At 38.0% G+C, this 25228-nt stretch overlaps 1 protein-coding gene across 9 annotated transcripts in view; it reads left to right on the top strand.

Annotated features, from left to right (window-relative positions):
* LOC103317573 (gonadotropin-releasing hormone receptor) overlaps positions 1-25228 on the top strand; it is a 449011-nt gene that overhangs the window by 295589 nt on the left and 128194 nt on the right. For all 9 annotated transcript variants that reach the window (XM_031927021.2, XM_031927020.2, XM_031927022.2 and 6 more), the window contains one exon: positions 20156-20339. In XM_031927021.2, the coding sequence (XP_031782881.1) occupies positions 20156-20339 (184 nt within the window). The remainder of the gene's footprint in view (positions 1-20155; positions 20340-25228) is intronic.

The following is a 25228-nucleotide window of genomic DNA, read 5'->3' as shown; positions in this document are numbered from 1 at the left end:
CGGACAGAGAAGAAGTGAGCGCGGCGCACTCTCGCACACGTAGCTCGCGCAGTAGAGGAGTGGGGGCTCACTGAGCTGAGCTCGGCAGAGCACTGCCGCGTCGCGCATGGGGGCGCTCCTTTAACACTCCCTCCCGCACACATACACGACATTATGCGGCCTCTATTCATTCTTTCCTGTAACATAAGAGATTATTATGAAAATTTAAATCAATCAGTTTGTAATACTTTCGATGTTCATTATTGAATTTGTTAGACAAACATGCAAGTTAAATGCCAAGAGTTTAGTAAATACGTCCGCAATTTGATCTTTCGATTTTATCCAAAATACTTTCATAAAGCCCCTGTCAACATACTCTCTAACATAGTTTTCTTTCACATCCGGCATATATCTCAATTTATTGCTTCCGCTAACCTTCGAGCTTGACTCAGCCGCTTTGTTGTCGCTCCACAATTTCATAGGAAAGAAATTGTCAGTCAATATCACTTTCAAAGAGTTGTTCAGAGACATTAGTTCCTGGCAAGCATCACTCATCGAGACGAACTCAGCCTGACAAGTTGACAATGCCACATAATTTTGCTTGCACGTTCGCCATGTAACTGAATAGCCATACAGTCTAATGACGAAACCACTAGTCGTTCGAGACTCCTTGCAGTCGGGAAAACTTGCATCAGAATAAGCTTGTAAATCGTTCGATCTTCCCAAATAATTTAATCCGAGTTCCTTTCAAATAACAAAATACTCGTTTAATCATGTTCCATTAATTTTCTGTCGGATTGTTTTGATGCCTGCTCAGTACATTTACCGCATAACAAATATCCGGTCGACTAGCATTTGCTAAATATAGCAACGTTCCTACAGCTTCTCGATATGAAATATTTCCAATATTACTTCCTTCGATAAATTCGTTCAAATGTACATTTTCTACTCTATACTTTCGTTCACGATTTGCTACCTGATTTGTAATCATTGGTGTTCGCTTTGGATGCAATTTATCAAAACCAAACTTTCGAAGTATGCCCGCTTTTTAGAGCCTGGTGTGGGGAGTTGTCCGACGAGTCTTCGCGGTCGCTTCGGCTCCGGTGACGGGAGCGTGACGTCCTGATCTCGGGTCGTCCTGGTGTGGCGGCGAAATTGGGCTGATGCGGGATACCGCCTCTCGGGCTCAAGAGTAGCCTCCCTGGCAGGATCCCCGTAAAACGGGCACTGCTATCAGGCCTCTCCCCTGACCGAGGTCGGTCCTCGGGGTTCCCGAGGGCGACCTATGGACAGGCCAGAGGCTAAGGGCAGCCCCCATTGCGTTCGGGAGGAGGCGCAATGGGTATTTCATCCAACCCCTAATCCCAAGGTGTGAGCCATCGTGCCGAGGGGACTAGTTGGCCGCTGGGGTCGCAATCGATGTCTCGGGGAAACCTGGCGAAATCTCCGAGTATCTAGCCTTACTGCCACATGCGGGGCTCTGTGGTGGCAGACCTTCATTTCCCTAGCTACTCGTAGGACTTTTATGAAATCATTTTCAAAAAATTTAGATAAGTGAGGAGGGGGGAGTAAAGCTGTAGGCTACAGGGCGGCACGGCCTAGTCAGCCGGAGGTACATCACCCCACCGCGAAACCGGAGGGGAAGAGTGTGAAGGGCAACACTGCCTACAACACTCTGACCCGATGGATTACTGGGGCAGCTAGCACCAGTAAAAACCTAAATAGTGACCCCGCTGGGGCCTCAACTGTCGGGTACTCTCCGCAAAACCCAACAGAGGTCACAGCAGGTAGAAGCTCTGGGGAAACTTTGGGGAACCCGGATCTGTCTTACGGTGGGCAGTTCAGCATGGTGGAGGCAGGGTCGAATACGCGCACTGCTGGTGTATCTGACACAAATCTTACCAGGGGGGGGGGGGGCTCACAAAACCCTCAGGCAGATCTAGTAACCGACGGGCTTCAATCTCTGAAGTTGCGACCTAACATTTCAAGAGCACAACGGAGGAAAGAGGCCAAGAGGCGAAAACAGGAGAGGAAGGCAGGGGCTCTTGGAGCAAGGGATGCGACGTGTCCCAGCTCTGAATCTGCGCCTCTCTCCCTCAGAACCTGATGGCCGGGTCCGCGAGTGGGGACGGGAGGGTTCCAGGCGTTAAACGACGAAAGGATGCCGACTCGACTCCGCCGGCAAATCAGGCCGCCAGGATAGTGGACCATCTCACGAGGGCGACCGTGTGCAAAGGATATCTTAAGGAGGAGCTGACGCATCAGCAGTTAGCACTCGTCAGCGAGGCGATCCAGATAGAGATTGATAAGATCCCCAATGGACCGTGGCCCGAGTTTCAATGACTCCTCCGTGAAAATGGGGTCCATCGTCGTGGTAGCCAGCAACACCTTCTCGAGGGACTGGCTGGAGGAGATAACCCCCTGGCTAAGATCTTGGGGAGGCGCAAAGCTTCTCATGGTCGGGATGTATGAGCTCAGAAAGCCGAAGGGCCACTCTCCGCCTGCCTGGAAACAGGCTTCAACCAGGAGTGGTTCTATGCCGACTGAGTCAGAGGCACCCGGACCTGTTGATCAATAGGTGGAGGGTGCTAATCGCCGAAAACAGAGAGGAGCCAGAATGTGGAACCTTCCTGGTGCTTAGCATACTCGAAACCTCGATCAGGCTGCTTTGGCAGCGCAATTTCCAACTGCACTGGGGCCTGGGCCAGATTACCGTCAGGGTGGATGAGGATCGCCGGGGGCAGCACAAATAGAGCAATACTGTCTCGTCGTCATCACCATAGCTAGTGACAGGATAGTATTTACACAGATAAACTTGAATCATAGCAAAGGCGCCTCGGCCGCACTGGTCAGGCGCATGGCTAAGATGCACACAGACATATACCTAATACAAGAACCTTGGCTAGTTGCGGAGGGGATCAGGGGTCGGGGGGGGGGGGGGTGCTGGCTGGATCTATAGAGACCCTACGTGCAGCATTCCCAGGGCATGTATACTTGTTAAAGGTTTTGATGCCCTGCTGCTGCCGGCTCAGTGCAGCAGGGACCTTACTGTTCCGGACGTAACCGAGGGCTGCTAGGGATAAAAGCAAGTGCGACATATTTATTTTTTATCAATACTATATTCTACCTATTAGTAGTTTTAGCGAACGTTTCTCCGTCATTTGGCTCTCTCATATGCGCGAATCAACAAGGCGATTCGTGGCCTCAGGCCAATACAGTTAGGAGTGATTTTATAATCATTCCTAGACTGCCACGACCTCCTCTAGGAATTTTACTCCGCGGATTTTGAGGGTCACTTTCAGTACGGAGAGGCTAAAGGGCCGATCTGTGACTGCCAGGCCAGATAGTCGAGTGGCGGGAGGCGTTCGCGTGGGCACATGCGTGTGTATAGCTATATATATAGAGGAGCGCGCGCACTGCTTCAAGTCCCTTCGGCAGTCCTCGGGAAAGCGCTTTGTTTGAGCGGGCCCGAGTTTTCGGCGGCGTTTAATGAGTAGAGCGTCAGTTCTCGGCGACAACTTGTGAGAGAAGGTCACACCAGGACTTGATCATTAGGAGATTTCAATAAAATCATAATATCTGATCAACAATGATTTCACAGTTTATTTTTGAACCTTAATGTAGTCTTGTCCCATACACTTACGGCAATAAAGATCAAACTTCCCGTTAGAGAGGGCTCTGAGTGGGAGGTGATGGTGGCCTCTGGCTACTTCCCATACGACTCTCAGGAGGAGCCCCCACCAAGAGAGGTACAAGATTTTTTCGAATACTGCAGACAACGAAGCATCCCTCTTATATTGGGATGCGACGCTAATGCTCACAACATAGTCTGGGGCAGTTCAGATACTAACGGTAGGGGCGACGCACTGCTGCAGTATCTAGTAACAACGAATATGTGTATTATGAACAGGGGCAGGGAACCTTCCTTCTACAATTCGGTTAGAAGCGAGGTAATCGACCTACCCCGTGTACAGTTGGAATGAAGGGGTGGGTGGGCAGCTGGCGGGCATCTAACGAACCTTCACTGTCTGACCACAGATACATCCAATTCGAATAGAAGGAACGATTCTTGAAAACAAGGGCCTTTAGAAATCCCAGGAAAACTGACTGGGCGTTTTTAGGGAAAACCTTAGAAACGAGCTTTCATCCTTTAAACCAAGGTTTGGAACAACGGATGAGCTTGATCACTGGGCATTTGAGCTAGGTGAGATAGTAAACATCTCTTTTCAGAGAAGCTGTCCCTGGACCATCTTAAGGGGAAAATGGGGTAACCGGGAGCTAGAGGATCTGCGACGAGAAACGAGGAGGACCCTTGACAGGACCCAGAATATTCGCAACAGTATCGATTGGCGGATTTACAGAGAGGCCCAGAGGCTTTATAAAAACCGCATCAACACGGTGAGAATCAAAGAATGAAGAGACTACTGCGACGGTATCGAGAGATATCCTGACGCGTCCAAACTCCTCCGGATACTCGCAAAAAATCCTAAGGCATGGCTTGAAGCTATCAGACTGCCTACAAGAGAATACGCAACCTCAGAAGAGGAGTGCTTGAAACTACTTCTGGAAGCCAACTTCCCGGGCTTTCGGCTCTCCCATGAGATGGGGGATGAGAGCTCGGGTAGGAATAGGCAGCAGAGGGCGGCATGGGATCTGGCGGCGAAGGTCGTCACACCGGAAAAGGTCAAGTGGGCTATAAAGAACTTTTAACCCTTCAAGGCGCCAGGCATCGACGGAATCTACTCGGCTTTCCTACAAGAGGGGTTGGAGGAACTGGTGGGCCCCTTGGTGAAGCTCTTTAGAGCAAGTGTAGCTTTGGCTCATGTACCTGAAATATAGAAAACGCCAAGGTTGTGTTTATTCCCGAGACAGAGAAGCCAAGTCACACTACCGTCAAGGATTACAGACCTATAAGTCTTAACTCCTTTGTGTTCAAGATACTAGAAAAGTTGGTGGATATATTTATTCAAGACGATATCCTTACCGTGTTTCCTCTTCACCCTAACCAGCATGCGTACAGGGCAGGGTTCTCTACAGAGACTGCCTTACACATAGGTGGTTGGGCGCATTGAGGAGCAGCTGGAAAGGGGGAAGATAATGGTGGGAGTATTTCTAGATATAGAGGGAGCGTTTCACTGCACCTCTATTGAAGCAGTTGTCAAAGAGGCAGGACTGCATAGGATGCCCGGGCCATTAATAAAATGGCTTCAAGGCATGCTCACCCGCAGGACTGTGATCTCGAGTCTCGGAACCGTAACGGTCTCCGGCAAGGTCAGTAAGGGATGCGCGCAGGGCGGAGTGGTGTCGCTCACCATTTGGTGCCTGTGGCAAATGGGCTGCTGGAAGTGCTAAATAGGTGGGGCCGCTATGCTCAAGCCAATGCGAACGATTTTCTGATACTAATAAAAGGAAGCGAAATTGGCGCAGCTATGGACGCCATGCAGCTTGCATTAAGAAAAGTGAAGAGATGATGCTGCTCGACGGGACTTTCGGTTAACCTGGATAAAGTCGAGATGGTGATCTTCTTCCGCAAGTACAAGTTAGATACCTATAGAGCGCCCAAACTCTCTGGAGCCGCCCTACAGGCAAAGGACTCAGCTAAGTACCTCGGCATTGTTCTGGATAAAAAGTTGACCTGGGAGAAGCATCTTAAAGCCCAGTGCGATAAATTCCTGGTGGCTCTCTGAAAATGTCGTAGGGCATTTGGTAGTACATAGGGACTAAGTACCTGGATTATACTGTGGTTATACAGGACTGTTCTGGTACCCCGTCTGGCTTACGCCGCATTAGTCTGGTGTCCAAGGGCGGAGCTGGTGGGTGCTAGGACAGAACTGGAGAAACTCAGGGGATAGGTGCTGAGTCTCATAAACTCTGAAAAAAATCATTAAATGGAATGCAAAATCGTTTTTGAGTTTTTTCTCCACGTGGATGCCAATTGCGAATTATAAGTTAATTTCCGAAAAATGCTTGACACGTATAATATAAATCGGACTTAACAACACTCTAAGTCTTAATTTAAATCTTGCGTGATTATATATTATACGACAACTTCTACTCGATATGAATTATTTACACTCTTTCTATAATTCGTAAATACATAAGTACTTATCTTTTATCAAAGTCCGTCGTACCATCGAATCTTTTTTTCGCTTTTGTCTTGCCTTTGTTCTTCGCATCCACGTGGTCCAATTTAGCTTCCAGCTCGAAATTTCTCCTTCCTCTCGGCAGGTTGCATCCATCATTTGCAGTTCTTCTTGCTTCTCGTGTATTTTCGTCATCACCTATCTCGCGTACCATTTTGTTTAAACGAGTTTAAATAATTACCGACTAAGTACTTTGTTGAAGAATCAGACGTTTATTAACCGAACTGCAAAGACTAACTTATTTATGGAAAAGTGTTAAGTTTTCGTTTTTTGAAAAACGTGGGCTCTGTAATTTCAGAGGGAACGCATGAAAGCTCAGTAACTTCGACCATACCTTCGTTTTAGCAAACGTTATTGCAGACACAAAAGCTTTTTCACGATAAAAGATCGAAGTACCGCAGGCTTCGCTATTTCAGAGCAAATGCGTTTGAATTCGTCCAATCTGACTTTGATTTCCTTCGTGCAGGCAGCTGCAGCGACTCGGAAGAAGGCGAGCTTGCAAATACAAGCCTATTTTTTATTGAGAATTCGATAACTGCGGGCTTAATATTCGCGGAGCAGACACGTTCCAATTCCGTTCTTCGCGATTCTTCGTTTCGCCCTAAAACGGGCTTGTGTTTCGATCGGCGAGTCGGTGCGATCCCCGCGTGCGACGTGCTACCGGAAAAAGCGCATGGGATATAGAGAATGTTACTATAGCTGGTCCAATATATTCTTAGAGCAGACGTGTTCCAATTCAAGTAACGAAACTACAATTTTCGCCATAAATACAACTACAGCTACTTGAGAGGAGGCGAGCTTGCAAACACAAGGTTGCATTTTGATATAAAATTATAGCGTTTTTTTTTTTGAAAGCGCACATTCGTAAAAGTTCTAGCACCTAGACTCATAATTGATGTCTCGAATGCAGCTGCAGTGACTTTAGAGGAGGCGAGCTTGCAAACAAAAGTTTCTTTCGATTAGAACCGCGAGCTCCGTATTTTTTTATCAGATGCGTTTAAGAGATGCGCTTAAGGACACAAGCTTCATTCTTTATGAAATAAGCGAAAAACTGCGCACTTTTTAATTTTAGAGCAGGCGCTTTAATATTCATGCAGAATTACTACAGAGACGGTCTTGCATACAGTAGCTTGTTTTTTTTTTTTGGAAAAATAGTTGACCATAGGCGTTTGCCTATGGTTCTAGAATTTTGTGCTGTTCCCGGATGCCAAACAGGAGCTCAATGACTCCTCAATTTTTTCCGATCTTCTTTTTTTTAGTACCGCGCTTATAAGTAGCAAGCCATATATTCAACATGTCACGATCGTGTTTTGTTGTATTAGTATATATGTATTGTATACTTAAGCATTCAGTGTGTCTTTTTAATTCATTACGTGCATATCATAATACCATGACGGCGCGAAATCCTCCTTACACAAATCTGGAGTACGCTGACATGCTGTTGGTGTACGGATTTTGCGAAATGGTCAGCAGTAGAGCAGCGGAGGAATATCGCCTACGATTTCCGAACCGAAATTACCCTGACGCAGGTACTTTTACGCGTATTTATCAGCGAGTCGCTGAGACAGGTAATGTACAAGTGCGTAATGTTGATGGTGGTTGTCGGCGAGGAGCGCAGGGTGGCCGATGACGAGGTCTAGGTGAAGCGCTCCGTGGTTTTTGGTATCTAGGTGTGAAAATCATTCAAGAGCAGTGTCTAGGTGTACAGGATGGCGGATGACGATGTCTAGGTAGTTTGCCCCGTGGTTTTTGGTGTCTAGGTGTAGAAATAATTCAAATGGGGTGTATATCAGAACAATTAGTGATAAAAATGTTACAAAAAAAGCTGTGGTCAAAGCGTTAAAGATGTTTATATTTTATTTTATGACGTCGAATATGAAATACTCAAAAAACAAAGTCAAGTTTATCATATTTAATCGTAATGAAGCGAAGAGCAACTCTCAAGATAATTACTATTTAACTTGCCATGCCCGTTTCACTTTGTTTATTGGTGGACAACTGAAATTTTCTTTTTATATATTAGAACGTCATACAAACACCATAAGTACAATGAAACGGGCATGGCAAGTTAAATAGTAATTATATTGAGAGTTGCTCCTCGCTTCATTACGATTAAATATGATAAACTTGACTTTGTTTGATTGATCTCAGTTCTTTTCTATCTGTAATTTCGTTGAGGAATATATCGAACTCGCCTAACCTTTTACTTTTTTAAAAGTTATTTTTTTTTTTTAGATAAAGGTGTAGTTTAAAGTTTAAACTTTCGAAAAATTCTAGAGTTAGCTGCTATATCTTGCTTCGTTCCACCGTATAACCTCAAGGCGTAAACAAACTTTTTTTTCAGAATGGAACGAGGCATGTTTTCTCAGTATAGAACATGTTTTAGCATAGGATTGTCAAGCTGATTGTTTCATTTCTGAATGTAACGCTTTCAAACACTTACAACAGTCACAAAAAGCATTGTTTAAACCGAAAATGCTTTGAGAAAAGCTAGAAGATAAAGTGCGATCAATTTTGAAAATATTTATAAAATTGACGGTAAACAAGGATAAACCGGCTTACACAAAATCTCTTTATTTAAAGCAAACAAATTCAATGGTTTAAAGACGTTTAGAATGTATACGTATCGTAAATACTGTAAATATCAACGGCATTCCATACCGGGTAACACTTTTTCGATATCCCAAAAAAATACCTATTTCGGTTTGGCTTCCCATTCGGTTATTTTGCAAAATTAATGACATCCCCGTATAGGGCATAAAAGGCCTGTATAACAGCAAGCTAATCCTCCAGTTTGAGCAACTTTCACGGCCCTAATCTAAAGCTATAGCGAAATCAGATAAGTGGTTCCATACTGAGCGCATCTTCCCTAAAACTTAATAAGAAATCGCATTTTAATTTTTATTCTCGGTCGATTTATTAACATATGTATACAAAATCGTCATTTATTTCATAGTGGAGGGTGATGCTGTGGCTTGTTTGACATTTTCTAATTTTATCATCGAGCAACACGTAGCTGATGAGAATTTCTTGGACCGAATATTATGGACAGACGAAGCTACATATGGACGTACGGGGCTCTTTAACAGTCATAATGAGCATTATTGGGCTCATGAAAATCCACATTGAGGTAGGGAAGGTAAAATACTCATTTTCATAATTTTTCATTAACATATGGGCAGGTCTTATTGGAAACCGATTGATCGGACCTTGACGGATCCCAGAAAGACTCGATGCAGAAAATTATTTACAATTTCTCGAAGAAGATCTTCCGGAACTTCTAGATGGTATCCTTACTCGTCATCAACAAGGCAACTTAATCTTCTAATACGACGGAGCCTCTGCCCACTTCTACCTTGATGTTCGCGGCCATTTAAATCAGGTATATCCAGGTCAGTGGATTGGTCGTGGTGGTCCAACACCGTGGCCAGCTCGTTCTCCAGACATGAACGCTCTAGATTACTATTTCTAGGGCCATTCAAAAGAAACAGTGTACCATAACGGTGCACGAAATACAGAAGAAGAACTAGCAAACAGGATACAGGATCACGCTGACAGTGTATCACCAGAAATGATTAGAAGAGCAACGCACGATATTTTGCGGCAAGCTCGATGCTGCTTGCAAGTGCAAGGAGGACATTTTGAACAGTTGTTAAGACATAACAGGAGAAACAAATTTATTGTACGCCTCTGCTCCTAAAACACAAAAACTACTGTTTTTCAAAATGCCATTAAAAAAATAAGCTTGTGTTTGCAAGCTCGCCTTTTTCCAAATCATTGCAGCTTTATTTATAGCATAATCAAGTGTCAAGCTACAAGAAATTTCACGATTCTGTGCTTTCAAGAGAACCCGCAGACTTTTCATTAAAAATACAGCTTTTGTTTGCAAGCTCGCCTCCTCTCACATAGTTGCAGATATATTCGAGACAAAAATCATAGTCGTGCAGCTGAAATTCAAACGCACCTGCTCCGAGAACACGAAGCCAGCAGTTTTCCAAATCCTAATACATAACAAGCTTGTATTCGTGTGGGCACAACGCGCTAAGTCGCCGTGGAACCGATCGTTGCCGCTAAAACGTCATCTTAGCCTGAGCAAACATAAAAGTTCTAGTATACTCTTTAAAGGATTTAAAGTTCTGCTGTACGCCCACGCAATGGAAGCGAACAAAGGCGTATTTTTAAGCGCTAGAAGCTGAAATCTCGCTGGCTGTACAGAACGTCACAAGCGTCTTCCTATCAGCTTGTTCAGTTCGTTTTATTCGTTCAAGTAGTGTAGGTGTAAATTTAGGCTTTTTGAATTTCGCGCCGCCAGCCCCGCGCGCGCTGATTACTGTTAGGACTGTATAGCGCTTCGCACGTTTGGCTTCCTTACACTTTTCGATTTTTTTTCTTTGTACGGTGAGTCAGTGACTTGTTCTTCTCAGAGCTACAATGTTCACCTCGTTCTGCGCCGTGTTTGTTGTGTTTAGCGGAAAATTCGCGATAGCGTCGTTCGCGTGTGTGTATTTGTGTGCGTGTCTGAGTGTGCCTCGAGGCGATAGTCTTAAGGTTTGTTGGCGAAGGTGTCCACGTGTTGTACGTGACTCCTTCGGGGCGAGCGACTAGCGAAAACACCCCTTGTTGCCCTCGTGCCAAGCGTCTGACTCCCCGAGACGTCGGGGCGCGCTTGGTTCACGGTTACGGACCATCCTTTCGCTCTCCAGGCCCGGCTTCCAGACCTCCAGGACCAGGACGGAAGCAGTGGCGGACTACGACGAGGCCTGCTCAACGCCCTCTTCAGCGGCGGTTTTTGCTTTCGTCTTTGCGGTAAGAGAGCTCTCTCTACGTGCGGAAAAGGTACCTCGCGTCTTTGCGTTTTGCGTGCGTTCTTCTGAGTTCAACTCACTCTGAGTTCTTTCACTCGTTCTAAGATTATTATTCACAGCTGAACACAGTAAAAACTAAGTCGGAGACTCGGACTGCACAGTCATAAAAGTTCTACCGTAGGCTCACAGCATAATAGAGTCAAAAGGCGCTGCCAGCAGAATTGGCAGTATTCTCTTTGAATGATTAGAAAATGCAGATAATAACTGACAAGCTTCTGATTTCTATAATTTCTACGTAAAGCACAATAAGTTTCTTAGTAATAAACAGATACTGAGTAATAACAACTGATTTCAATTCACTGTGATCGGAGAATGCCCAGGCCATCAAAGAAATCTGAAAATGAAGGAAAAGGAATTAGATCATGGAGTATTCTGTGATATGGAAAAGTCTGGTATAAAGTTAGGATATTTTGCTAAAACGCCTTTTTATTCTATTCCAAAACCTTACGCCCTTGCAGTGCAGGCAAGCGAAAGCATGCTGTCTCGTGTGCTATGCTCCAAAATTACGTTCTTTTTAGCTAAAAGCGAAACGCTTTGCTTTTCACATAAGGCACTGGCCGATATTTAATGGTTCGCTGATGAACACACACATAGACACACATACACACACAAAGTATGCAGATATTCAAATATTGTAGATAAATTGATTAAACTGTAATGGAGTAAGACTTGACGATGAGAGAAAAAATCGTCTTTTTTTCCTGTTCTAATTACCGGTTGTGTTATCGGATGGTATTTTCAATATACTGACCATGCTTTATAGAAGAAATTCGTATTCTTATGAAACAGATCAATTTTTCAGATTCGTCAATTGCATAATCTAAATAAAACTAGTCAGTTTCATTCGAATACTTTTATTGGTCTGCTGCAGCAAAAAATAATGTTGAATTTGAATGACCATTGATTTGTGTATAAAAGATTTTAGGGATTGTAATGATAATAACATATTAAATTTATAAGTTAATAATACGATTAGAAAATAATAATCAATGGGACCTTTTTCGCAATAGCATTATTCCAGCTAAGGAAACAGACTAAACTATTCTTGATAAATGCTGCACTACGGGATAATACTTATTTAACATGGTAAGTCAGTATTTATTTATTTCTGTTTCTTTTTACGTGTAACGAGCCTAATCTTTAGTCACGACAGTGGCAGTACTTCCATTTGTCTAGCAGCTACCGCGGCTATGCCGGAGCCGGAATGGCAGTACGACACTGCAACGTACGACAGTCCCGCCATCTACGACATGTCGTACAACACTTATGGCGGTTTATGTCGCGTTGTTACGGCCTATAGTTTTGGACTTGTTGAACGACGACAGCGACACTGTGTGTTCTCTCTTAAAGAGATGTGTTCTTATCTAAATAGTTCTTGATTTTGTTACTATAAAGTTAAATGAGATTTATATTTATGGAGCAAATTATATCATTCTGTGCGTTAAAATTATAAGCTATTGTATTTTAGCGAATTAATAATTTTGAGATTTTCCGTAAAAGCCATGGAGTCATGCTAGCAAATTGTGTAAGGAGTGAAGTTGCCTTTGATTACTAATAGTGTTATTCTATAGTTAATTACTAATAGTGTTATTCTATAGTTAATTACTAATAGTGTTATTCTATAGTTAATTACTAATAGTGTTAATTCTATAGTTATATTTATGCAGTTTATGAGTCGCATCGTTTGTCCAATTTTAATATTGAAGTTTACACTCTGTATTTAGTTAGTACTTATTTTAGATTTTAGTTTGTTTTGACTTTCCAATTTTAAATTGTAAATTATATTGCATATATTGTTGGTACATAATAATATTGTTTGATAATTATTATTTTTCTCTAATTATCAGTGATATATGTGCGTGTATATATATAATTTGTTGAATTGCACAAGTGTTCCATGTATGCGTATACAGCCTTCAATAAAGTACATCAATGGAACTATTGAATAAGTGATTTATGATAAATTCAAAACAAAAATTACACAGCCCCACAATAAAAAAAAATTGTAAGTCCCAAAAACTTAACCACGGTACTTATATGTTTTTGGGATCGCTGAATCCGAATCCAGGGTCATTTTAACCCCATCAGATCTTAAGTCAAGGTCAAATAGGGGTCAAATTATCAAAATACATTAAGAAAAGACTAAACCATGGTATCTTGGGATTTTTTCGGGCGCTGAATCCGAATCCGGGCTTATTACAACACTATCAGGTCATGGTCAAGGTCAGTTGAAGGTCAAATCATAAAGATTCATAAAAAGTAAAACAAACCATGACATTTAGGGGTTTTTGGGGTCGCTGAATCCGAATCCAGGGTCAGTATAGTCCCATAAGGTTATATTTATGGTCAGTTCAAGGTTAGTTCAAGGTCATGGACGTAAAGAGAGTGAAAAAATAGTTATAAACTGAAACAATGCAAAAGGTAATGTAAACCATAAAGCAAAGAACAATATATATGCAAGTACAATCGTATCCTTTAAAACTATATCATAGTTTGCTGCTCCTTCATTTACTTTAAATTTGTTAGAAGTATATGCAATTCAATAAAATACCCGTAAAAATATTAAACCCATTACTCTTTTTTTATGGTAACGAACTATTTTATTGTCAAATGATCTACGAAGTGGATTACGCTTCCGCTTCTCCGATTTTGATGGTAGATCTCTTTTTCACGACCAACAGTAATCTGCTAACAAATTTACGTCCCATCTTCCTTGGTACCTGCGCTCCATTTCCTTGATATCTTGGTGAAATCTCTCTCCCTGCTCTTCGCTGTAATCACCTAGATTTTCTGGAAACTCATCAACATGCGAATATAAAAAGTGTAATTTTAGATTCATTAGGCAGTCTTCATTATCGGGTGTCTCTCTCGGTGTAAGTCCCAAGACGATTGATGTTGACTATCTTGGGTTTGTGTTAAGGTCTTATTTCCCAAAAGGTTTCCAAAGTCATGTTACAGTAATCTTCATCTCACTTGTATCACTTGTATTTCCTACTTGATACGAACGGATGTGAATATGTTGTTTGTTTGATACCAGGGTACCTCCACGTGGTGACGGTGGGAAACGACCGATTCTTTTTTTCGGTCGGCTAAACCCCTGGGTGAAGGCTTTAGAGCCGTCATGGCAGACAAACACCAAAAAATTACGATGCAGGGATTCGGAACCCCAGTATCGGCGGCTGGCAAGGTGAGCAAGTGGGCCCGCAGGCATCGTCATCGATGATCATAAATGGCAAATATGTGGGGATCTTAAAATCATAACAATACTTCTGGGGCAACAATCGGGATTCACAAAATATCCTTGCTATTTATGTGAATGGGATAATAGCGATAGAAAGAATCATTACATAAAGAGTGTCTGGCCCCTTAGAAAAAAGTTCGAACCGGGTTAGAAGAATATAAAAGAAAAGCCACTTGTTGATCCATCAAAAATTCTTATGCCACCTCTGCACATTAAATTGGGACTTATGAAACAATGGGTAAAATATTTAGACAAAGATGGTAGCTGCTTTAAGTATCTGCGAAATCAGTTTCCCAAATTAAGTGATGCTAAAGTAAATGAAGGAATTTTCGATGGCCCTCAGATTCGTAAGATGATAAATGATGAAATTTTTGTTACGAAAATGAATCATACAGAGAGAGAGAGAGAAGAATGGTTATGTTTAGAGGATGTAATTAAAAATTTTCTTGGACATCATAAGAGCCCAAATTACGAACAAATAGTTTTAAATTTAGTAAATAGTTACAAAAATCAAGACTGCCTAATGAATCTAAAATTATACTTTTTATATTCGCATGTTGATGAGTTTCCAGAAAACCTAGGTGATTACAGCGAAGACCAGGGAGAGAGATTTCACCAAGATATCAAGGAAATGGAGCGCAGGTACCAAGGAAGATGGGACGTAAATATGTTAGCCGATTACTGTTGGTCGTTAAAAAGAGATCTACCATCAACATCGGAGAAGCGGAAGCGTAATCCACTTCGTAGATCATTTGACAATAAAATAGTTCGTTACCATAAAAAAGAGTAATGGGCTTAATATTTTTACGGGTATTTTATTGAATTGCATATACTTCTAACAAATTTAAAGTAAATGAAGGAGCAGCAAACTATGGTATAGTTTTAAAGGATACGATTGTACTTGCATATATATTGTTCTTTGCTTTATGGTTTATATTACCTTTTGCATTGTTTCAGTTTATAACTATTTTTTCACTCTCTTTACGTCCATGACCTTGAACTAACCTTGAACTGACCATAAATATAACCTTATGGGACTATACTGACCCTGGATTCGGATTCAGCGACCCCAAAAACCCCTAAATGTCATGGTTTGATTTTACTTTTTATGGATCTTTATGATTTGACCTTCAACTGACCTTGACCATGACCTGATAGGGTTGTAATAAGACCGGATTCGGATTCAGCGACCCCAAAAACCCCAAGATACCATGGTTTAGTCTTTTCTTAATGTATTTTGATAATTTGACCCCTATTTGACCTTGACTTAAGATCTGATGGGGTTAAAATGACCCTGGATTCGGATTCAGCGATCCCAAAAACATATAAGTACCGTGGTCAAGTTTTTGGGACTTACAATTTTTTTTTATTGTGGGGCTGTGTTATTGTTTCAAACCTTTTATATTAAGCATTTGCTTTGTGAAATTTATTTTATTGTTGCAGGTTCTTCAATGTTTATGATGTTTGTAGCGGATGAATTTTTCTATCAGCCACTTGACTAGTAAAGTATATTATTTTTAATTTATTAAAATTATTATTTATCTTGTATATAAATGATTTTGTTGCATTTTATTGCGAAATATAATGTCATTGATATTTCATTATAGTCAAAAATTGCATAAAAATTTGTTTACGGTTAAAATTGTGATTAAAATATTGTTCTTATTTTAATTTTTAATAATATTATTATAATTAATTTTTCAATGCAATAATGATTGTTATTTATGATTGTTATAATTTGCTATGTATAATCTAGTTACAATTTAATCTATGTATACAATGCATAAATTACAATTTAGTAAAAATATCTTGTTCGATATGTGTTTACGAAGTCGATTCTGTGATGCAGTAACCATATATCATTGAGTTAATGATTTACATTTTTATAATTTATATGTATTTTTATAATTATAAGGCATAGTGCAGAGCAAGCAAGATTAAAGATTTATCGTTTTAGACTTTGTGTTTATATGCGGTAGTTGTATATGTTATACACATCTACACTTATGTAAGTGTTTAGTAGACGCAAGGGTATAATAAAAAATTCACCAATTCAAGATTTTAAGTAAATGCAAATATTAAACGTATATATATATATCAAGGGGCGCGGTAGCCTAGGGTGGAAAATACGAACGTGGTGGGACGTAGGGTGGACAGTATCGTCGATAACATCGTCTTCAAGAGTTTCAGGTGAATTTGTAACATAATAAGTCGAAACCCGTTACTCGGGAGTTTTTGAGGTCGCTGAATACGAATATCGCGACGGCAACAGCCTCCAAGGTACCTGGTGCCCAGAGTGGACAGTATGAACATCGTCTTCAAGAGTTTTATGGGAATTTGTAGCATAATTAGTCGAAACTCGTTACTCAAGGGTTTTGGGGGTCACTTATCACACCGTAGTTTATGAGGTATGTATGGATACTGGTTGTAGGTATTCCTGTGGAGATAGATTCTAGCGTGTACATCTACTTATTTTACAAATCTTAATTGACGGTTGCTTTTGAACTAAAACTAATACTTACTATTTTAACAACAGTTTGATGATTCTCTTTTAAGTTAGTGAGGTATAATGTAATATATCTATCGAGAGGATAGTTTTTATTATAATTACTGATTACCCTTAAAAATTCGTGAAATCTTTAAAATAAAACCTTCCTCAAAAGGTAAAAGGTAGGCAAGTATAAACTGGTATTTATTTACTGTTAATTTTTTTTCGATGATGATATAATTCATTTAAATAATTATTTATATAAGTAACGAACTATGGTAAAAAATATATGAAATCAAATACTTAAATGGCAATTACGTATTTCGAATAAATTTATCAAATTATTCTTTAATACGATTTATAATTCCATTGTTTTCCTAACGTCATTGTGAATTTACTGGCGGTATTCTACACTACTATGAACATACTTGATAAGCCCGTCAGTTGATAGTTCCTAATGTGAATTGTTTGATTTGATAAAAGTTAATAACATTATCAAATAAACTTATAACGTCTTTTAAATTTAGTGAAACACAACATCATTAATAATAAAGCAGATATTAAAAAATGAAAAATTATCATCAAGGTTTTCTTTGAAAAATTATTCTTTTTATCTCACTGTAAAATTATTAAACGACGGATTTATCAAGTATGTTCATAGTAGTGTAGAATACCGCCAGTAAATTAACAATAACGTTAGGAAAACAATGTAATTATAAATCGTATTAAAGAATAATTTGATAAATTTATTCGAAATACGTAATTGCCATTTAAGTATTTGATTTCATATATTTTTTACCATAGTTCGTTACTTATATAAATAATTATTTAAATGAATTATATCATCATCGAAAAAAAATTAACAGTAAATAAATACCAGTTTATACTTGCCTACCTTTTACCTTTTGAGGAAGGTTTCATTATAAAGTATATATATACATGGTAATAAAAGCAATATAAGTGACTTGCTGCTGTCAGCCATAGCAGGGCAGCACAAATTTTGTGTACGAAATGACAAAGTAGTGGTTGGCAAAGACAAGCCTCTACCGTTCACAGGCTTACAGAATACAAGCTGTGCAATAATATATTGTGACGATGCGTGTGCTTTTAAGAAAAAGAATGATAAGAAAGTAACATGATTACAAGATTCACAAAGACATAAGAAAGAGAAGATTTAGCCAGAAAAAAGGTAAAAGGAAGTAGGGTAAAAACATTCTAAAAATTTAGTCTAGGCATGGTGTAGAGTTTAAGTGAAAAAAGTTAGTTCAAGTAAGTATGAGCAAGTATGTGTAATATAGGAATATTTTGATAATTTAGTCTAGGAGTTGAGTGAAAAAAGTTGATTCAAGAAAGTATGACATGCAATATAAGATTTTTTTTTTTAATTTAGGCTAGGCGTAGTGTAGAATATAGTATATTCAATTTATATAGTGAGTTCGAGTGAAAAAAGTTGATTCAAGAAAGTATGACATGCAATATAAGGTTTTTTTTTTTAATTTAGGCTAGGCGTAGTGTAGAATATAGTATATTCAATTTATATAGTTTGTTCGAGTAAAAAAAGTTGATTCAAGCAAGTATGACATGTAATATAAGGTTTTTTTTTTGAAATTCAGTCTAGGCGTTGTGCAGAATATCGTATATTCAGTATATATAGTGAGTTTGATGAAAAAAGTTGATTCAATCAAGTATGACATTTAATATAATGTCCTTAAGTGTCGTTGAGTGGGAGTGGCGGAACTCCCTGGAGGGCTTCAATCAGCGCAGCCATCCGGGTTTTTATGTTCACCTTGGCGCGGAGGTACTCATCCTTAATTTCCGAAAAGTAATCAGTGCTGAAGTATTTCCTTTTTGAGGTCATTGTAGAGCACGTAGAGCTGTTGGTCATTTTCGTTGAAGTTTTTCCAATAGTTGTCTAACTGTTGTAGGCGCTGCCTTATGACCTCCACCGTTAAATTGGCCTCTCCCATTTTTATGAGATTCGTCTACGCCTTAGTAATAGAATTCCCGGTGGCTAATTGACTGCCAAGCAAGGTTATCGCTGCGGTAGACATCGCGAGAAAACCGAATAGTAGTAACAAGATAAACAGAAGGCGAGAAGCTATTAGCAGTGGCAGAAAAATAAAGAGAGAGAGAGAGAGAGAGAGAGAGAGAGAGAGAGAGGTTAGGTGCGCTCCTCTTGCTTCATAGCAGACGTGCTGACTATGGCTGCGCGAGCAGAGCTTGGCGCACACGTCAATGTCGATGCAGAGTATCGACTCGACCAGCCTTTTCGTTTCAGGCACTATCTGCTAAGCTTTTATTGCTGAATTTTCTTACTTCGCGTCAGAGTGAAACACACACCTTTTGCCCTTTTTTTTCATTTGGGAATTCAAACGTCCCTGATGCAAGTTTTCACAAGTCTGGAGAAAAGGGAAACTTTTACTCGCAGTTAAGCAAATTTTAGAGTCCGGAATTCGCACATGCTTTCCGAAAAGTCACCAATGATCACTTTACTGATACTCACTGATTCTCCCCGTTTTAAGCCGATCCGGCCCAAAAAACCAACGATTTTAATCTCACTTCCTTTTGCGAGAATGTCGAAGGATATCCACGATCGCGTTTAAATGACGGAGAGCTTGTGCTTTTGGTAGGAAGAATCAGGTAATAACTGGGTGTGCAAGCGCGTCGATTTGACGGTAATAAGCGTTTGTTGCTCGTAAATATATGTGTACACTTGTATTTATGTAAACCTTTACTAATAACTAACAATCTTGCTTTAAATCGTGATATTAAATAGTGTCAGTGTGTGCGTGAGAAAAACGTAGTATTATGCCAAGAGCTTACTTCTGCGAAAGGTTCATGAAGTAGTCAGCTAAAAAAGAGAACGAGTACTGATATGCACTCTGGTTTTATTGGCCTTGGACTCAATCGTGGGGGTGCCACTATTGTCGCGAAACAGTTCGCGCAGGATCTTCGGGTGACCTGACGATCACTCGCAGAGTTCGTGCGGGAACCAGCGTCGTGGCGCTGATAAGCGCGCGCGAATCCAAAGGGTCTGAACAAAATCTCTCTAAAACTAAAGGTGGTATTTTTTTCAAAATAGTTGTGGAACATTTCTGGTCATGATTACATAAGCAAGTATGCACCTAACGTCTTCAAAGCCTACCCTCTACAATATAGCAGTGCACTTGAGCAAATTTTTTTTGCTTATAAGCGAAAATCATACTCTTTTAATGGGAATATCTATCCAGCTAAAACACATACTGTGAGTTTTTTTTATTAAATGCAATGCGATCACGTCTTTTCATAATAGCAAACGTTGCTATTGATCCAAGCGCTTATTGAGACTACAGCTATATTATTTTTAATAAAAATAACATTATAACAAAGAATTATTTTTGCAGATATTTGTATTTTTTTATGCGGCTTGGTTACTTAAATTATTTTTATTCATTTGCAGGTTGTTATATTTCATGTCGCTCAAGGACCATTTATAGAAGACTTTTCTCAGTGTGTTACTCATGGTTTTTACACGGAAGTCTGGCAAGAACAACTTTATACAACATTAAGTTTAATTTTTATGTTTATTATGCCACTGACTATTCTGATTACAACTTACATGTCTACTGTCATCACCATTGCACGTTAGTCAATATTTATTTACTATTAATGTTGACATTTACAATTATATTATATTATACACTAACAGCAGATGCCTCGCTCGCTGACGCTCACTCGGTTGTATTTCGACGACGATCGTGTATTTATATTGCAAAGACTGTGGATTCTTATTGATTTAGGTGAAAGGAAACTTGTGTAGCATTTGGCTAGGTAAATGACTTCAAACGCAATAACCTCAGAGTGGTAGTAAAAGAAAGAATATATTGTCAATTAATATAACAGAATGTTGAATTCAGAACAATATCTCTGGATGCGCCTCGCAAGTTTCTAGGAGATATTTAGTTATATCTAAATCAGAGATTAAAGTTTGTCATATAATAACCGAACAAAATAATAGTCAAATTTATACAAGTAAACTTATTAAGGGGACAAATATATATATATATATATATATATATATATATATATATATATATATTTAATTCTCAAAAATGTATGTAGATCTTTAAACTATAATTGTTTTGCATTATTTTAATATAAATATTCGCTTGAAAGTTTATGCCATCAGAGCCGACTAATATACAGTAAATTATTATTTTTGTGCAATTAAAAGAAAGTTGAGATCTGGACTTCTTCCTGCTATTTTCAGATTACAGATTAAACATTTTATGACTGTCATACTATCTATATTTCTTAATTTTATGTATATAATATATATTTATATAAATATATATTCAACTTATACAATGTATACATACAAAGTTTATAACATCTTGAATGATTCAATTAATTAATTATTTGACACAATTAAAAATTTACTTTTCTTAAAACATTAATTTTAAATTTATGCTACTAATCAATTAAATTTAAAAATACAGATTAAAAATTGAATTTAGTGATTCATTTTACAATTGTTAAAATATATCTGTTCCCTTGCAGAATCTTATGACACAAAAGGCTATAGCCGGGTTACTATGGTGAAATGGCCCCCTTGGAAAATGTATATATGTTATATACCATTCGATGGGGGATAAAAAAAAACTCCCATAGCCAAATTTTTAGCTCTCTGCCTAGTGCGCATGCGCAGTAACGTCGATAAACGTGTTTTTTTGATTTTATTTTTTTCTGAAGTCCCTATAGGATAAAAATTTTTTTAAAAATTCACATTGGTGTATTTTTATGTCATGAATAACTGCAATTTTTTTGGGATTACATAACCTCAAATATCGGATCTAAAAAAATTATTAAAGTTTTCAATCGATATTTTGACCCCCTTGTTTTTGAGGTGCAACTTTTTAAGTAGACTTTTTTTGTGTACTTTTTCCCGTTCTTTACGATGGCACTAACGTTTTTTCCTTAAAAATGGTGGCACAACTCGATTTGAGCCAAAAACTGATTTTTTTGCCATTTTTTCACGTTTTTAGCTGGTTATGTTACAATTTAGTTACTAAAGTGACTCCTTTTGAGTAGTTTTGCATATCTTCCCATGAAAACATAATCAAATGAAATATTTTGTTCGCTCCAAGCCGTATTTTTTATATTATCTTACGTTTTCAATGATGGTCTTATCAGAATTTGAGGTAATAAAGGGTTTCTCTCTATATATAAAAAGAATATCGCCGCTGTCAGTGTCTGCTTTTCTCTTTAACCTAAAAATGCCCTCATTTGAGTGATTTAACGCCGAAAAAGGCCATTTTTGGTACCATGTAACCCAAAACTAACCTAAAAATGTCATAATGCAAGGGTTTTCACGCAAAAAAGCCTGTTTTTAGCTAAACATAGCCTTGAAATCGATCGTTTGAGGGTACTTTTGGCGTCTTGTGGTCTTAAAAAGGCCATATTTGGCTTATCTGCCTCTACTTAATTGATTATTCAAAATCTATTGACAGTAATAATTATCAGCTAAAAAGGAATTGAAGTTAAGTATGTTCAATTCGTACAAAGTATAATTTATTATCTTCATAGGCTATTTAAAATAAATTATGGAACGTATACAAGTAGCTTTTTAAAAATAACGAATGTTCACAATAGAAAAAATGATTCACTCATCATTGTCACTATCTTCATCAATACACACTTCAATTTGATCATTAAGAAACATTTTAGACAGAATTTCAGCTGGTCGTATGATTTTTGATAAATATCTTCCATGTGAAAGATAATAGATTATGGCAGCAATATGCGCACAACATCCTATAGTACGGTTACCGTTAGCACAATCACAACAGTGTCTTAAGATGCTAGAATAACCAATACCATTTGGTTTATACTCAACGAAACATTTGTATTGTTTTCTGTTAATATGCCTGGATTGAACTTCAAGTTTGAGAATATTGTTAGTCTCTTTTGAATATCGAATCTTCAAATTATTATCTGCGTCAAGCATTTCCGCTAAGTAAGATATTGTCTGTTTAAGCTGATATGTTCCTGTAAACAGAATTTTCAAATCTTTTATTGTTAATTCAGGAAAGTCTGGTAAATCATCCGAAGTTATTATTTTAAATGGTAGTTTCCGACGACTCCATCTTTTGTCTGCTACTAAAACTGCTAATGTATTTTCAACATTTTTTCTAGATTGCATAGCACTAAATATTTCATCTTGCATGTCTTCATCAGAATCTAGGCGTTTGCCAAACAAGTTATTTAAGTAGCAAGAAATTTTACAATAAGATCCAGTATTTTTCACCATTTTATTATCAAGTTTGTGATCTAATAACCTATATTTTTTCTTTTGAACTCCGTGCACTGCTTCAACAACCCATCGCAGTTTTGTCGTGAATATTGTTTCATTTGATTCTTGCGTAGAAAGTTGAGATTTTGAACCTTTGAGTGCAGGCATCAAAACAATATAACCCATATTTTCTAATTTTTGTTTAATGTCCCTGAAACCTCTATCCAGTATAAAAATGTCCCCTTGGCGAAGAAGTTTCTGTAAAATATTCTGCTTCTCTTCCAATATTTCAATCAGTATTGTAGCATCATTTTTATTTGCAAGATATGGACCTAACTGGTCAACAACATAACCATTAGTAGTACATATAGTAAATGGTTTAGTCAGAGGAACTTTTTTTTGGCCTGAATAAGATTTTCTTTGGTACTCGTTATTAGAGTTTTTTTCATGCCTTATATAAGTACCATCAGCAATCAAAATAAGTTGTTTACCAGGATGTAATTTCTTTGCCATATTAGAAGTTTGATTTTCAATCAATTCATTTCTGTCTACATTTTCTAATCCAAAGTGTTTTGGTAGTAAATCTTTTTCGAAAGATAATAATACTGATTGACAAAAACGAGATACTTGTTGTTCGCTTTCAATGTCAAATATTGTAGAGATGAGCGAGTTAGAATTCCCAGAGCGCATTTTGAATAAAAATACGACAATGGCTTGTGTCGCTGTCCTTACACAGGAATTCTTCAGAGAAGTGAGTTGATCTTTAAGATAATTAATATTTTCCCACGTTAATCCCGTAAAAACTTTCAATTTTTTTTCAGGCATGGAAAATTCAGCTACTGTATCTAATAAAGTTTCGTCTGCTTTCATTGATAATTGACTCAAAAATTGTAGTAATTCATCAATATATACCGTACTTGTAGTGGAAAAAATATTAATTTTATTTAGTTCATCTTCATAAAATCTTTTTTTAATTAAATGTGTGCAACAGCATCTATTGCCATGTGGAATAAAAACATTCATTTTACTATAAACTTGAATGGCCTCTAAAGGAACTAATATATTATTAGTCTGTTTTTGGTACCCACAAACAAAGCAATATTTATGTGTCGCAATCGTCCTTTGAATAAGTAATTCCGTGGTTGCTCGTACTTTTTGTTCCTTTATTGTGTATACAGATGATTGTGTACTTTCCTGAGATGATGAAGTGACAGTTAGCTGAGAAAATGATTCAGAAACATTTGAATCTTGAGACGAAGCAGTTGCTGGAACATTAACCTTTTTAGGTTTAGAGCTTGATATGTATTTGGCTAATCGCTTTCTACATGAATCACAAATTACATCATGGATGTAAATATCTTTATTTGATAATTGTTTAGCATATTCGATTTCAACTTCAGATTCGATTTCCTTTTCTCGACCAATTGATTTTCTAATATAAATATTACACATGGCACATCTTCGATCATCGCGTTTCCTGATGTTATCTGACTCTTCATTACTATTAGATGCCATATTTATTTAACCATTAGACAAGAAGATCACTTCTGAAATAATAAAATATAAATATTTTACAATACATTTAAAAATGCTGTTAGTTAGTTTTTAAAAATCTAAAAAAATTGTTTGCCTTTTTTTAAATTAAAAACTAGAATGAATAATAAATATTACAAAAATATTATAATCTAAGTTCTTGTATAATCCAGTTTTCTCAGTAGCTTTACATGAAAAGTAAAAAAATAATATTGCCTAGTAAAAGTGAAATAAGTTGTATTTCATTTATAAGTTTTTTAAGCAAATAATTTTTTTTTGTCATAAAAACTGTATTGAAGTGCTTGCACCTAGTGATTTTATAAAATCAACAAACCTATGAAATTATTATATTCAATTTGTTTTTTTGTAAAAATATGTTCTTGTATCTAGACATGAATAATAGTGTATTTTAAAATAAATAAATAATGTTGTTTTTAATGATGTTTCATATACGTATGTGTTTAAAGCATAGGTTAGCTTGTGTTTACTTTATTCATTTTACATTTTTTTAACTTAAAAGTTAATTGACAATTAATAAGTTCGCATCCTATTAGTTCTATTTTTCATTTTTATTATTTCTCATGTATTGTTTTTATGTAAAACCAAATATTTTTTCTCATCTCATAATAATTAACTATAGTAAAAATCACATCATATATAGTCATATGCAGATATTTATGTGCATTTTTTATTAATTTGACAGTATTT

The sequence above is a fragment of the Nasonia vitripennis genome, assembly GCF_009193385.2.
Source record: "Nasonia vitripennis strain AsymCx chromosome 3 unlocalized genomic scaffold, Nvit_psr_1.1 chr3_random0009, whole genome shotgun sequence".
Classification (NCBI taxonomy): Eukaryota; Metazoa; Arthropoda; class Insecta; order Hymenoptera; family Pteromalidae; genus Nasonia; species Nasonia vitripennis.
Note: the sequence above shows the minus strand (reverse complement) of the source record. Positions and strands in the feature narration are given on the sequence as shown.